This window comes from Anguilla rostrata, chromosome 9 (genome assembly GCF_018555375.3).
Source record: "Anguilla rostrata isolate EN2019 chromosome 9, ASM1855537v3, whole genome shotgun sequence".
Taxonomy (NCBI): domain Eukaryota; kingdom Metazoa; phylum Chordata; class Actinopteri; order Anguilliformes; family Anguillidae; genus Anguilla; species Anguilla rostrata.
The window spans coordinates 33,744,094-33,759,558 of NC_057941.1; the positions used below are offsets into that span (position 1 = coordinate 33,744,094).

The window sequence follows — 15,465 nt, forward strand, 5'->3', positions numbered from 1 at the left end:
TTACGTCATTTGAGAATCGTGGAGCTGTGCACTTTACCCTGTGCGTTCAGTAGGTTATAAGTTCATTTCTTTTAATGACTGATATAGACATGAATGTGGCATATGTGTGTGTGTGTGTGTGTGTCTAATCCTCAGTGAGTTTTGTTTTGCTCTTGACTGTTGGCCAGTGTCTGTCCACTCCTTTCTTTTTTAATGGTTTCTGATAATATTTTATTACAAAGCATCTGTCTATAAATGCATATTTAGTTTCTTTTGTTTATTTCTGTGCGTGAGTTTTCACGTTACACTGTTCACATGTTTAATGTTTTGCATATGCATGCTCATTTAACACAACAACAAAAAAAACTTCTGACTACAAAAATTGTTAGGTGGTCAGAAAATCTACCAATGGGCATAGGAAAAAAATAAAAATTTCCAAGTAATATTATAGACAGTTCACTAAACTAGGCCATTTACCAGGATGGGAAGTTGTGTGTTAACAGCAGGAAAGACATATGAAACACATATGAGTGTAATGTATTGACTCTACAATCAAAGGCAGTCATCTAATACCATTGTATTGTGTTCAACACAGTGGTCCATGTTCTTCAGGATCAGAATAGCCTTGTTCCTCTCTGAACCACAGGTCTTCTCTAAAAGTCTGTCTGGGCCGGGCCCAATCTCAGCTGACCCCTAGGTGCATCGGATGATGTTTACGTTACCTTTTATGGTGGCTCTTAGTTACAAGTGTCTTCGCTGTGTCACTCAGCTTGGGCACTGAAGTGTGCTAATTATCCGACACCTGACACTTTGTTTGTTTGTTGACGGCATAGTTAAGCCGTTATTTCACCCTGCACCCCCTCCACTCCGCACCCCATCCCACCCCACCCCGCCCCACCCCAGTCAAAAAACCTGTTTTAGTTCACTGGAAGTGGAACATCGGCAAACAGAACTGATGCAATGAATCTCAGCAAACAGTTCATTGAACAAACTAACTATAGGGAAGAACTCTGTGCTCTTCTCCTTTTGGTTTTGCTGGATGACACACAAGGGCTTTCAGAATTGGAGCCTGCCATTACTAGTTAATCTTCTCTTTATGAATTTGCATTTTCAGTTCTTACTGAACCCATGTGGCTAGTGTGCATGCAAGTGACGTGGGCTCTGTCAGTTTCACTCAACAAAAGTAGAATTCATAATATTAAATACAATAAATAACAATAAACCTTGCATAGGAATGCTTTAGTAGGGTGGTACTTGATAATAAACTGCTTGTAACACGTCAAAAATACATATTACTGAAAATTATATACAGTGAATGATTAAAACTTCATAAAAATAACAGACTAGATTTAAATGAATGAGTGGATGCAAAATAAATAACAAACTATAATAACCCATCTGATTTAGTCATTACAATTTCTTAACAACAATATGTAATGCACACTTAATTGAAAGAATGATAGCAATAAAATGATCATGACAGTATGCAACAAATAATAGCACAGGGATGTATAAATCAAATAACACAATGCTGATGATAAAAGTTTGGCTTAAGCCAGCGATTCTCAAACTTGGGCCTGGGGACTGTGTATGCTGGGTTTCGTTCCAATTGCTAACCCAGGATTTTAACAAGCTGTTCATTTTTCTTAATTAGAAGCTTTTCATGTTGCCACCTCATGTCATAAATACATATGGATTCATGCCATAAAAATTCCTTATTGTTTATTGTGCTATTTTGCACTTAATTACATCATAAAATGCAAAAAATGAACTGATAAAACTACAGACTGCAGTGAATCAATAGGTTCCTGACTGGTGAAAATCTAGTGGCCTGGTGAAAATGGACACCAGGCCACTAGATTGAATGGATTGAAACAGGAGCCAAACCTGCATTGAGTTAATAAATTTAAGGAGGAAAAATATTATAAGAATATGAACAGGTGTTAAACAACCTTACTTGATCAAGAGATTGACTGTAACAAAACGCAGCATACATAGGGATCCCCCAGAACCGAGACTGAGAACCACTGGCTTAAGCTTTAGAACACAACGTTAAATTTCTGGAAATGGAATGACAGGTCAGTTTTACAAAGCCAGGGACACCATGTGCTGGTACATTAAGTTCAGACTAGTCTGTACACATTAGTAATTCAAAAGGGCCACTATGAAGCACTACAGTGAAGACAGATGGCAAAAAACTCATTGAGGGAAAAGACTTGAGGCTTCCCCTGTGGATAAGCTAAAGGCTACAGTGGTGGAAAAAAACTCAAAATGTTCCTTTTCACTGCTGAACAGATTAAACATATCGCTTTAATACTCCCCAAAAGCTAACTTTTAACTGTACAGAATGTGATCATAGTTTCAGCCCTCCAGGATATTTGTCCAAACAGCTGATGGCCTCATTCTGCAGTAAGTGAAACTGCTGTCTACATCGCAGTACTGCACATACCAACAAATATTTACTCTGCAAGCAGTTCTCATGAAATACCTCCTTGATAGTCAATATTTGACTTTGACCTTTTTTTTGGTCTTGCACATATCTAATGGAGTACAGTTAGAATATAAAATGATTATATCTGATCAATCCAACCATTGCTCCAGGACACAAATTTCTGTCTTTATACTCAGTCATTCATTTAATAATGTAGTTTCTGAAGTTAATGTGTTTGCGTGGGTGTGTCCATGTGTGTGTATGTATGTATAATATATACATTTTGAAAATATTTTTGTAATCCCTTGTGGTCTCTGTGCATACATCACATTATACTTTCTACATATCACACACACACACACACACACACACACGCACATAATCATGTTTTGTTTACCTCAGAGAGGGCTAAACGTGACTGTAACAGCAATGGCATGAAATGAAGCAGGTGACTGTTTGATCTCCATTTTGTGGGCACAACGCCAAACAGGACGCTGATTGCTGGCACTCTCCGAGCTACTGTATGTTGGGGCGGGGTGTGGGGGGGGGGGGGGTGAGGGGGTGAGGATAGCAGAACTGCATTTCATACAAGCGGTCTTTGTTATGTCAATGATAGAATTGACATTCCCATGATCAGTGCTGACAGGAGATCCAGTGGGAGAATCTCCTGGCTTGTGTGGCTGTTATTAGTCACCTCCTTTCCAAAGATCAGTTAAAAGCTGCCATTTACTGGACAAGTTGTTAAAATATTCATTCTAGACAGCTTCTCATTTCTGTTTCAAAAAAATTAAGTTGTGGTGCAATTTAAATAAATTACGCCACAATCACAAGGCACAGCCAACATTTTATTCTCAGGAATTTTCTGGACCTGGAATTTATGAACAAAAATGCAGCAGGGCTTAACAGCACTAGAAAGTAGTATGGCAGTATGTTTTTCTTTTCTTTATTTGTTCTCTAAATCATCATAGGGTCTAAAATACTGCATCCAAATACTGCAGACCTGCATTCATATAAACAAAAAAAACAAAAAATAAATAAATAAAATAAAATCAGAAATTTTAATGTGCTGGCTTAAAGTTACATCAGCATATTTAAAAGTGCAGCTGTATTTGGGAAAAATGAAGAACGGGCACTGTGATCTATGGAGGGAAAGTCTGATCAGACAGGTATAATCTGATAATTCCACCCTCGTCCACTTACTGTATGTCTCTGGGTGCGCAATCAGCAATTGCTCATAAGAATAATTACTTTCCTCATAGCGGAGAGCACTGTGGAGAGCTACTGTAGATTCCTGGGTAATACTGACGCTCCTCTGCATGTATCTTCAATGAAGGCCGTAGCAAAAGCCTCTACAAGTAAATGCTGTACCATCAGATTTACAATTTAATGCACCTTAATCTACAGGATCAAAGGTGCTCACACCCTTTCTAAATCCTTGGAATGAGTATTATGTGTTTTTGTGTGCGTTCATACACATACGCACACGCACACGTATGTGTGCACCTTAATAATTTTCACAAACCCTCCAACATAAATTCCTCTTCACAATCATTATGACACAATGGGGTTCCTGCGTACACCTAAACGTCAGACTTGAACCCTCCCTAATTATCTGAGTCTTGCACAAGATCGCTTTGTTCTGACGTGTTTTAATCTTTGTACCTTTCTGCTTCTCACACATCAAACCAAAAAGTACCCAGATTAATCATTTTGGATATACACTTGTAGGCTGACCTTCGGGCCCCCAGCACACATGGTTATGTTTCTAGGGAGGAGCAGTGAAACTAGGCGACGTGTCAAAGGAGTGCCATTTCTAACATCTTGTAATTACTACTAATTTCAAATGGGATGTGTCTATCACTTGTGGAAAACGCGTTGTCATCTACACAACACGTAGGCAGGAACCAACGCACTCAGTCTGTCTCTGTCCTTTCCGAAAATCAGACCCCATTGTCCTAACACCTGTGGCTCCACACAGACAATGGAAGTCCCCAACAGTGGCAGGGAGTGCACCTGCAATTCTGCAAACAAAGGAAATTACCCCGTGCAAAGAAGCTAAGCATGAGGTAAAGGAACAGATGACATAAAAAACACCTAATAACAGGAGACACTTGCAGACAATGTGTTCTTTTATACGTTATAATTAGAGTTTTGTTAACTATAATTCCAGTGCACTACACAGCGGTAAGTTCCTTATTTATGATTAAATACAGAGTTTGTCATTTATGTATTATTATATAAATGTGCACTCGAGTCTTGTCTCTCACTCAGTTCAGTCTTTTTGGTCATAATCTTTTCTTCGACAGTCTTTCTTTTCTTTTTTATCAGTATACACTGTCACAGTCAAAGGCAGAACTGGTTATTTTGGCAGATTTGTCTCTGCCATTCTTGTTTTGTTTTCTAGGCAACAAGATAGGTATAGCGCTGTCTCTGCGGTATCTCTGCTCTGCTCTTAACTGTGTAGCCTGCTACTCGCAACATGTTTGTCAGGCTGAGAGCTGTCCTGATTGGCCCCAGAGAGCTGTCCTGATTGGCAGTTAAGATTCAGGCACGGTGAACTTTAGAGTGGCCCATTTCAGTGCCAGGGGCAGTAAGAGAGAGTTTTTTCTTAGGGCTGATAATTTATTGAAATCTGTCAAAACATGAAGGAAATTTTACAACAGTGTTAAAAAATTCTTACATACTGCACCTTTAATATTATTATTACTATTATTATTATTACAATACATGAAAAAATAATAATATGAATAATAAACATTATTATTATTATTATTATTATTATTACAGGGTAGGAGGCACATTGCATAGGCTATGTTAGGAATAATTCAGATTGCAATACAAGTCTAACATGTAGTGTCTCTGGTAATAGGAATACCAGCACTCTTAATTTGCATTTGCTTTTGTTTTTTTCTTTTGCATCCAAGACATCTTTATTCATTACAAGCCTTCATTAAAAACCTTCATTATACAAAAGGTACTGAAGAAAAAATACTAGCATAATAAAACAAACAAGCCATTGAAAGTCCCCAGTATTTCTGGATTAGCAACACTGCTAAAGTGTAGAGATTAATTTTCACTTCCCTACACAGTAAAATGGTCAGTGTTAAGTCAATTCTCACAGAGTACATATTGTCTCTATTGGACTCATATGTCTTATGTTAGAGTTGAATGAACACTGGACATTTTACTGTGTTCTTCCCGCTCTCACAGAGGCTGGTATCCCAGCGAGCACAAGTCTATACAGAATCTAGAGGTCTAGGGGTGTGGAAATCTAGGTTGAGAGATGACATAAACGGGTCTAGGTTAGCTCAGGATAACTTCAATTTAGCTCATGTTTTACCCAGATATAGCCTGGCTATGTCCTAGTATATACCATCTAGACATTCTGTGAAAACCCAGCTACATTTGGTTGAAAAGTGCAGGCTATATCTGGGTAAAACCTGCGATAAACTGGAGCTAACCTAAGCTAGCATAGTCTAGTTTATGTCAAAGCATCTCTCAACCTATATTTCCGCCCCTCTAGATGCCTAGGTTCCGTCTAGATTCAGGCTGGTGCTCACTGGTGTGCGGAGCAGGCCTGAAGCAGAGCGTGTGCCCTCTCTGCAATCCAAACACTGAAATCTCTGGGCCCTGATGAAAGCACTGGGCTAAAACATTTTCTCTCTAGTTTTTTTTTCTTCCTTTTTTCTTTCTCCTGTTTTTACCTTTGATGTTTGGGTAACATGGGATTATGTAATGTTTAAGCATAGCAATGTGCCAAAATGCACTCAAAATATGGCATGCACAAATATACAACTATAAAGCCGGCTTTTTATTCAATTAGAATCAAGTATTAACCCATGGCATGCACACACACCCACATGCACAAGCTTGTGCACACACTCACACGCATATAGTATGTTCAAGTAATAATATGTTCTTGTATGTTCTTGTAATAGCATGTTCTAATACCTTCTATGTATGAATCTCCAGCATTTCACAATACTGGTTTAAGTGGTTTACATTGCTGAAAAGAGAGGAGCGGGGGGAACAAGAGAAGCTGGGTTTCACACAGCAGGGAACCTTACACATTTGAGGAAGTCTCTGTTCCACGTTTTGTTCTCTGGCCCTTCAGTTGATACTGTAATTTCATTTGCACCTGAGAGGGGGAAGAAAATCACTACAGTTTCCTCTAAGTTTCTAAAATACTACTCTTTTTGTGCAGCTGTAAATTTTTAGTGAGTATTAATAATGGATTGCCTTCCCGGGAGAGTGCAGTTATGACAATTAATGTTAACCTGATTTAGGATACAATCCAAAGTTCAATTTTATTTGCTCCACGTGAGTGCATTGCGCAAATAGTCTCTGCGGGATTTAGCTATTCTAGGGGCCAACACTTAAATTAACTACCACAACACTCCAATTAAGGTCCTTAGAGCTGCAACCCGAAGTCGTATAATTTTTCTCTCTTTTTTATTCTCAGATTTCATTAGCCTTTCAAACAACGCGATCATAATCCGAGTTACGTCATCAATAACGTTCTGACTAACGGAACAGTAAAACACTAGATGGACCGAAACGTGCGGGTTTTGCATCAGTGTTCCCAACGCTCTCAGAGGAATAACAGGTTGGGTCGCATTCTTTCCCAAGGTAGCTGTGCCCCTTGGTTTAGACAGCAAACTGTGAAACGCCCTAGGAGGGGGACGTAACATGTCATGACCGAACACGCTGGTTGATGAAGTGCCGAATGCTAAGGAAACAATGATCCATGTGGAAAACTGCCAAACTTAAAATGTCATGTGCAACCACTCAGCAGTTTTCTACGTAATATATAGTCGCTCATCATAGGGCGAAAGATGAAAAAATAAATGAAGTCGGTTTTATCAATTGCGTAACGGATTCCAACCAATGAGCGCAAAGCAAGGTGTGTCTTCAGGCACACCTGAACAGGTTGGGTTGTTTTCGCTCACGCCAATTGTTCTGCTGAACACCACTAGGAAATTACAAAACGATTTTTGTTGGTGATTCGGGATTACAAATTCTCCCTAAACCAAGACTGGAAAGAGGAAACTTTGGACGATCGATTTTTAAAAAAAAAAATTTATTTTATCCCTCCCTTGAAATTTCGTCTCTCTTGTATTTTGTCCCCAGCGGCATAGCCGTTTTATTTTACTGCAGACCAGTTTACACTAATGGGAATGATGCGATATGGCTATATAAGCGACGATTCGTGCACAAACGGTGAGTTATTAATATCAGGTATCCTTCCAGAGCGGTATTAGGCCGCGCACTTTGCCTACTGGCGTACGGTACAGTAACATACGCATTTGTGTGTAATGGGTCCACCCATTTAGAGTTGGGCTCGCCCAGCATCTTTTCTGAACATATTTCGACGAGGTGCAAATAACTGGAACATGAAAAGCATAACGCAACTGAAACATTAGCGTAAAATGTTATGTTATATTTGAATTTTACTCAGGACATGTTTAATATCATCATTTGAAAAAAAGGTATATTCGTTGGTACCAAGCCGTCTGTCTTGCTATTTCAAAGATATGTAACAATTTTCGTGTTTTGCACGATCGTTGCGTTTGCGTTCAGGTGAATTAGTTGAAAATTTCACAGTCTATCAGGCCATAAGTTATTTTATTGACCTTCATTCAACATTTTGTCCGCCCTCTCTCAAGAGAATAAGCACTGCTGTTTTACTAGCATCGCTGTTTACACTGTAAACATAGGCGTGCAATACGTTCACCTGGAGAAGCTTTATTTAGCGTCCGGTGCTGTGTCCATAGCTGGGGTTTTTAAGCATACGCGAGGAAAATATGTTTATACAATGTAAAATATACTAATAATGCACACTGTCATATAGGCCTACATGTGCTAAGTCAAGAAAGTATCTGGTCGTTCAGAGATGAAACCAATGCATTAAATCATTGTCAACGGTATATTTCAAGCATTTCTACTGTGGCCCTGAGGTTTTATGTATTTCGACGAATGTGAGCATAAAGCGCGTATATAATTTTTACTTAGTTACCAGTGGCCACACGTGCTGTTTTATATCAAAGCCGGCTGTGTTGTGAAAGCAAGTGCATGGTAACATTTTTCATGGATCTAGTGCTTAATAAACCAACTGGAATATTTTAGTGGGGATGGTGGACATGTTTTCACTTTTTCCTCTCATTTAAGTGACAGTTTTGAGTATAGAGTGTTAGAATAGCAATTCCATTTCCATTTCACTATGAAATAGGTTCGTTTCCCCCAACAGCACTTTTGTTTACCTGTATACAAGAACACCGCCAATTGTTGTCATGCCGTTGACAGTGGGCGTCAGCTTGGGCGCGCACTCGAAGCGTTTTTGTCACTGCGAAAATGAAAACCTCAATTTCTTTTTACTCTATTCGCAGGCTCACTTGTCCGTTTTCTCTGTTCCTCCCGAACCGTTGTGTGCAAGGTCGTAGAGGGGATATCACAAAATTCCACTCTCAACGAAAGCCACAACGGCACGGTGACAGCGCTCTCTATAGACAAATGGAGCAACTACAACTTTTGGATCGGCCTCTCGCTCGCTGTGCTCTCGGCCTTCCTGATTGGTGGGAGCGTCATTCTGAAAAAGAAGGCTTTGCTCCGCCTGGCGGATAAAGGGGAGACCAGAGCAGGTGCGTGAACTTTTTGTCGACATTCAAAGTCGGTGTTGTAGAACCCCCATTCCTTTTCATCACCTGTAGTGATTGTAGTGATCCGTATTAAAATGTTCAGTTAAGAAAATTCTAATCAGATGTTTGTGATCTTACACCTTAAAAGAGTTAACCTATCATTTGGAATCTAATGAGATAACACGGTGTATTAATCCTCTCATGCAAGACAGCTAGGGATCCCCAAAATAATACCTAAAATACCAGGCTATTTAGAGTTAGAATGCAAGTGTGTCTGCTTAATTATGGCAATGTGAAACAGAACCTACCTGTGGGCCCTGTAGGTGACTGTCAGATGTTCTAAGTCAGCACTTACGCTGATGTTTGGACAAAGTAAAGTGTCAGTTGACTATAGGAAAGGTTAACGGAGAAACCCGGGTCTGTAGTAATCAATTAATTACAATTCAAGTTTCATGTTCTAATTTTTACCTGCTGCTCCCTTTCAAAATATCACAGGTGACTTTTTCTCTCTGTTGTAACAAGGAGGAGGTTTATAAGGAAAATCTGTGTTCAACTGTAGGTGAAGGAGGCCATGGATACTTGAAAGACTGGATGTGGTGGGGTGGCCTTCTAACCAGTGAGTTTCCCCGAGGACTCGGCTCGCATCAGAACACAGTTTACATCTCAGAGAAAGCTCTCATTTATGCCACAGAGCACATTTAAGCACAGCGCATATGTATTAGCATTCATCCCTAACACAACGGTAAACTGTCTATTAATTGTAACACTTTACCATAAGTGTCTATTAACATTATTCAATGTCTTAGTTATCACGAATAAGTCATTAACTGCTGCACAGATAGAGCATGATTTGTTCAATTTATTATTATTATTATCATTATTATTATTTATTTATATTTATATTAGTTATTATTAATAATAATAACTTATTTTCCCCTGTCCATGCTGAACATTTCGGGTACAAAAAACTCACACTAGCAAACCTTAACTCATCAGTAAGTGTTTGTTAATAGAATAAATAAATCTTGTGTAGCTGTCTGCTATATTAAAGAACACAGATGCATGATTAAAAGGAGAAACCATCTAGGGTGGCGCTCAGTCCAGCTGCTCAGCAGCTGCACAGCCGTATTCCACACAGAACAACTGTTAACACATTTACTCATATCAGCCCAGGAACCCATGGGATTGCAGTGTTCTTCCTGATGTTTTTCCTCCTTTGTGCCATGTGAGTTGATTATACCTCAGGCTTGATGTTCTTCTTGTGTTCACGTGCTTGTTTTATCTTTATCTCAGTGGGGGCGGGCGAGGGGGCAAACTTTGCGGCCTACATGTTTGCCCCGGCCACCGTGGTCACCCCCCTTGGAGCACTCAGCGTCTTGATCAGGTCTGTATAACCCATTTAGAGAGCAGCATTTTTTTTTTGGTTTGTTTGTTTGTTTTTTGGTTTGTTTTTTCAGAATTCTAGGTCAGTGTTCCAGAACTGCATTGCTTTCAATTACCGTCAGTGATTGTTACATCAGCATTAGAATGTTCAGTTACAGAACATTCCATTCACACATTTGTGAGCTTACACCTAAATGGTTAACTGCCCGCTTTTCACTCTCCACTGTGGAGGATGCAGGAATGGTAAATGGTAAAATGGTAAATTTACTGTGTGGTTTCCATGCTTCTGTATTTATTAAACCAACCACTGGGGTGCACTACCTTTCACTCAAATATCACTCAGTAATTTCCCTGTTCTTGTTTTACTCTTTGACACACATATTCATTTGGCAGCCTTTAATGAGAAGCAATTTATTATGTAAGCCTTAAAACAGCCGTGTAATGCGTGTTTAAATTCATTGCTCAACATTAACAGTGAAAGGCTTTAGCAGTTGAGCATAGCAATGAACCTGTCATTCAATTTTGTGACAATTTAGCAAAAGCCCAAAACACTACCGCTTATGTAATCAAATGATGCTGTGCTTACTTTGTTTTTATTTTATATTACAATCTGTGGTTGATGGATGCTTTCAGTGTTGATTACTTAATAGATCTCTGTTGTGTGCTGTGGTTGATTGGTATAATCAGTGTAGGCCACTTGTAAAATATTGATGCTGTGGGCTATGGTCAGTCGGTGTGTTCAGTGTTCATTATTTAATTGACTGATGTTTTGAGGGTGGTATGTTCAGTGCTGATTTGTGGATTGTTCTTGTGCAGTGCAGGCAATACAGTTAGGCAACGATTCGGCTGCTTTGCACGATGCAATACTGTGAATATATTGATGGTATATATTGATGGTAATGAGGTCGATTTGCTTAGTGCAGCACTGTGTGTTTAATCAGATGGTGAGGTGGCAGTTTGCAGTTTAGTGCTGCTTATTTAGTTAGGAGGTCATGCATTTGTTCTGTGTGTGAAGTGCTGTGTATTTAACCCTTAGAGTAGGTTTTTTGGAAGGTTTCTTCAACGTTTATTCAACACTTTTTGGAAAGTTGGAAAGTCAGCATTCTAGAACTCCATTGCTTTCAGTTACCAGTAGTGATTGTTACATCATCATTAGAATGTACTGTTGAGAACAATCTTGATTTATTTGTGATCTCACAATGTGATTGTGTGATGCGGTTGCAGTGCAGTACTGTCTTCCTTCCTGTTGGGGGAGTCTCTCAACTTGCTGGGCAAGCTGGGTTGCGTGCTCAGTCTCCTGGGCAGCACCATCATGGTGATCCATGCTCCCGAAGAGGAGGAGGTGACCACCCTTCAGCTGATGGCTGAGAAACTGCTCGATCCAGGTTATACATTTATTATTATTATTATTATTATTATTATTATTACTATTTTTATTGTTATTATTATTATTATTATTATTATTATTAGTAGTAGTAGTAGTAGTAGTATTGTTTATTGCTGTGTTCACCTGTGTTTGAAAACCAAATGCAGTAAATCATAGGAATTACATCCTAGTAATAAACAGGACACATTTTTCTCATCTGTTTGGTTACCATTCATTAAAAAAGGAATAACAAGCAGGGATAAATTGCTAATCTGATCATCCATGAATTGCAGTTCTTCAATTCAGTCGAATGGGAGATTTGTCGGTCACTTCTATGATAATATTGACAAGCAAGGTTCAAACTGAAAAAGCAACGCTAATTTTCTACTGACACCAAAAGCATTATGTTGAAGCTGTTTGCTAACTTTGTTAGTTGCATATATTACATTCCACGAGCACGCTGATTACTTAATTTGTAAAACATCAACAGTAGGGTGTTTTTATGTTTGATTTTTTCAGTGACAGGGTTTCTACTCATTAGAGTTGCAGATTCCCCATTATTACTGTTCCCGCATGTTTACCGATTGAAGAGTTCATTTTGCTGTAATTTTTGTAAAAATGTGTCCTTCACAGCAAAACTGTTTCAGTGGTTTGCGTCCATCAAAACACAAATGAGGCAATTGGATTTAATGATTTTTTATTGTGTGCAGCCTCACTTTTTTATTAATTTCATGCTCGTGAACTTTTGCGAAAATGAAACAATTACACCAGTCATCAGTTAGAAGTTTATTTGAAATAGTGGGAATCTAGAAACCCTTGGATTCAAAACCACTCCAGGCTACTGCAGACTTACTGGAGAAAGACCTTAGGGAATGGTACCGATCTAATTTGATTTGACTTGAGTTCATTTTTTAAGTCCAAACACATTTACAGCCAGATCCTCACTTGAACAACTCTAGGATGATATTAAAGTACATACATTAAAATGTTCTGGCAGAAAGGCAGAAAAGTTGAAGGGTGTGTCATTGTGATCTTCATCTGTGAAAAGCAGAAGAGACAGACCAAAGGAAGTTGTCAGACAGGCATATTTTATAAATAATCCTTCAATGGTCTGCTGAACTGTTGAACTGAGCTGTATGGAGTTTCTATGGGTATTATCTTGGTGTGCCAGTTAGAGGGATAAAATCACTATATCACATTTTAATACGTGAAAAGTATTTAAGGGTGATCATGTGGCTCAGTCTCCCTATGTGGCCCTCGGCTCGATTACTCTCCATGGCACTTTATGTACTGTCATCTCATCTGTATTTGTAGCCTTCTTTCCCTGTCTAAAGTAAAAAAATAAATAAATACACAACAAATAATGATAATAAAGGAGGGCAGACTGTCTGATTTGGTTTTAAAAAAAAAGATTAAAAAAAACTATTTTGGAAATTTTGTCCTTCACAAATATAGTGTGGTAAATTTGTTTTGGTGATTACTAAATGCAAAATAATTTTTAAAATGCCACTTGCAAAAAAGAAATAGAAAGCAAAATCTTCCATTAAAGTGTAAGCAAACTTTAAGGACTTGATTGACTCAAAGCTAAAGTTAAGGACATATTCTGATTGAATTGTGTCTGGACTTTGGGTCTGAAGTGGTAATTTAGCCAGACGTGTCTCTGTTGTGCTTCTCCAGGCTTCCTGGTGTACGCCAGCATCCTCCTGGTGGCCTGCCTGGTTCTGATCTTCTACTTCTCCCCGCGAGTGGGAGCGACCAACATCCTGGTGTACATCGGCATCTGCTCCCTGCTCGGGGCCTTCACGGTGTCCTCCGTCAAGGGCCTGGGCATTGCCATCCGCACCTTCTTCACCGACGCCTCCGTGGTGCAGAAGCCCCTCACCTGGGTCCTGCTGATCACCCTGGTGGCCTCCATCGTCACGCAGGTCAACTACCTGAACAAGTCCCTGGACGTCTTCAACACCCTGCTGGTGTACCCCATCTACTACGTCTTCTTCACCACCGTGGTGCTGGCCACCTCCATCATCCTCTTCAAGGAGTGGGGCTCCATGTCAGGCGTGGACGTGGTGGGCACCGTCTGCGGCTTCCTGGTTATTGTCCTGGGCGTGGGCATGCTGCACCTGTTCAGGGACATCCAGGTGTCACTCGCCAGCCTGACCCAGTCCTTCAGCCCACGGTCTGAGGCGGAGCTGGAGGAGGAGAGGAGGAGGGTAGAAGACAAGCACATCCTCATCGAGAACATGGAGTGCCTGCCACCGATGAGGGAGGACGGGCCCAGAGTCTTCATTATCAGCTGAGGGTCATTGGATAATGGATGTTGTACATATGTATATGTGTAGTGTTAACATTTTTACTCCAGATATATGTGACATGACCTTTGAACTGCTGCCGTTGAGTATTCCCTTTGATGACACGGCAAGCAGTGAGGCCTACTGTAGTTACACAGGTGTAGGTACAGTTTCACATGCAGTACGGTCCTTAGTCTTTCACTAGTACATTTGATCATTAATTCTAGGTTACCTATTCCAAAGATACCCAATCTCTTTTTTCCAGTCGTCTTTATTTCTCACAAACAAGTTGGAATTCAAATTTCAGACAAAAATGCATTTGCCTTTTCCCAGATGCCAGTCCATGAAAAACAGGGGTCCTGGAGAGCCACATCTGTCTCCTGGTTTACATTTATCAGCCCTTTGCTGAAACAGCACATTACACAGTTGACTGAGCTTCCGTTTTTGGGTTGCAGATTTAAAGGTGAAAACACAAACCAGAAACTGTGGCTCTCCGAGAACAGAGTCATGGACCCCTGCATCAAAGTAAGTGGGGAGGGGTCCAACTTCATAATGAAATCAACTTCTCTGCAACTTACAAAAACTAGGCGGTAACCATGGTGTAAGATAAAAATATGTTATATTTAAATGTTTCTGCTGTTTTTACATACAAAGTAATTTTTATTTTTTTTATTTTTTGAAAAATATCCAAAAACCCACATTTGTGACCAGTCACACTTTATTTTAATATTTACATTTTAAGCATTTCAAATTGCATTATTTCAGTATATATCTTTCAATTATACAAGTGCACCCCAGGTCATAATTTATGTGAGTAAAAACTATTTAAATAGTTTTTAAAAATCCTTTGTGGTTCTTCGAATGGCGCTTCATGTATCAGTTCACATAAAAATTTCCCTTCGGTATAATCAACCAATTATGAGATAATTGAGAGATGGATCATGCAAAGTTATTATTAAAAACATTGAAATATTAGCTTTTATAATTCTGATTTATAATTCTGATATGCTAAATGTACTGTTATTTGTCTTTAACATTTCTTATTGTAAAATAGGACTTCCAATAACCATGTACCACATACTAATTTTTTAATTCAGCCCTTAAAATATTCTGACATTTTTAAGAACATTTTTACAAATTACACAGAATACAAGGAATGTATATACATATGCTACCCTTATCAGGTAATGTTGGGTAATAATTGTGACATAATAGTGTTTATTTGTTTTTCCATTTCAATATAAAAAGTGTATCCCTCATCCAAACAATATTCAGAAGATGGTAGAATATTGCTGCCTGTAAGGAAACCAACAGTATCACATTTAATGATATGATGTTTAAATGCTTGACTGAAAAATAAATGTATACAGTGCCCTGAAAACA

At 39.1% G+C, this 15,465-nt stretch overlaps 1 protein-coding gene across 1 annotated transcript; it reads left to right on the forward strand.

Annotated features, from left to right (window-relative positions):
• Positions 1-7,313: 7,313 nt before the first annotated feature.
• Positions 7,314-15,465, forward strand: nipal4 (NIPA like domain containing 4). The gene is made up of 6 exons (XM_064351906.1): positions 7,314-7,630; positions 8,797-9,048; positions 9,605-9,661; positions 10,339-10,429; positions 11,653-11,813; positions 13,472-15,465. The coding sequence occupies exons 1-6, from the start codon at positions 7,582-7,584 to the stop codon at positions 14,089-14,091; spliced, it is 1,230 nt and encodes a 409-aa protein (XP_064207976.1). The 5' UTR covers positions 7,314-7,581; the 3' UTR covers positions 14,092-15,465.

Bases quoted from the DNA above. Each gene is read 5' to 3' on its own strand.
- nipal4 (XM_064351906.1), top strand. From the start codon at position 7,582: ATGGGAATGATGCGATATGGCTATATAAGCGACGATTCGTGCACAAAC. The intron at 7,631-8,796 runs GTGAGTTATTAA...CTCTATTCGCAG, and splicing joins CGACGATTCGTGCACAAACG to GCTCACTTGTCCGTTTTCTC. The intron at 10,430-11,652 runs GTCTGTATAACC...ATGCGGTTGCAG, and splicing joins GCACTCAGCGTCTTGATCAG to TGCAGTACTGTCTTCCTTCC.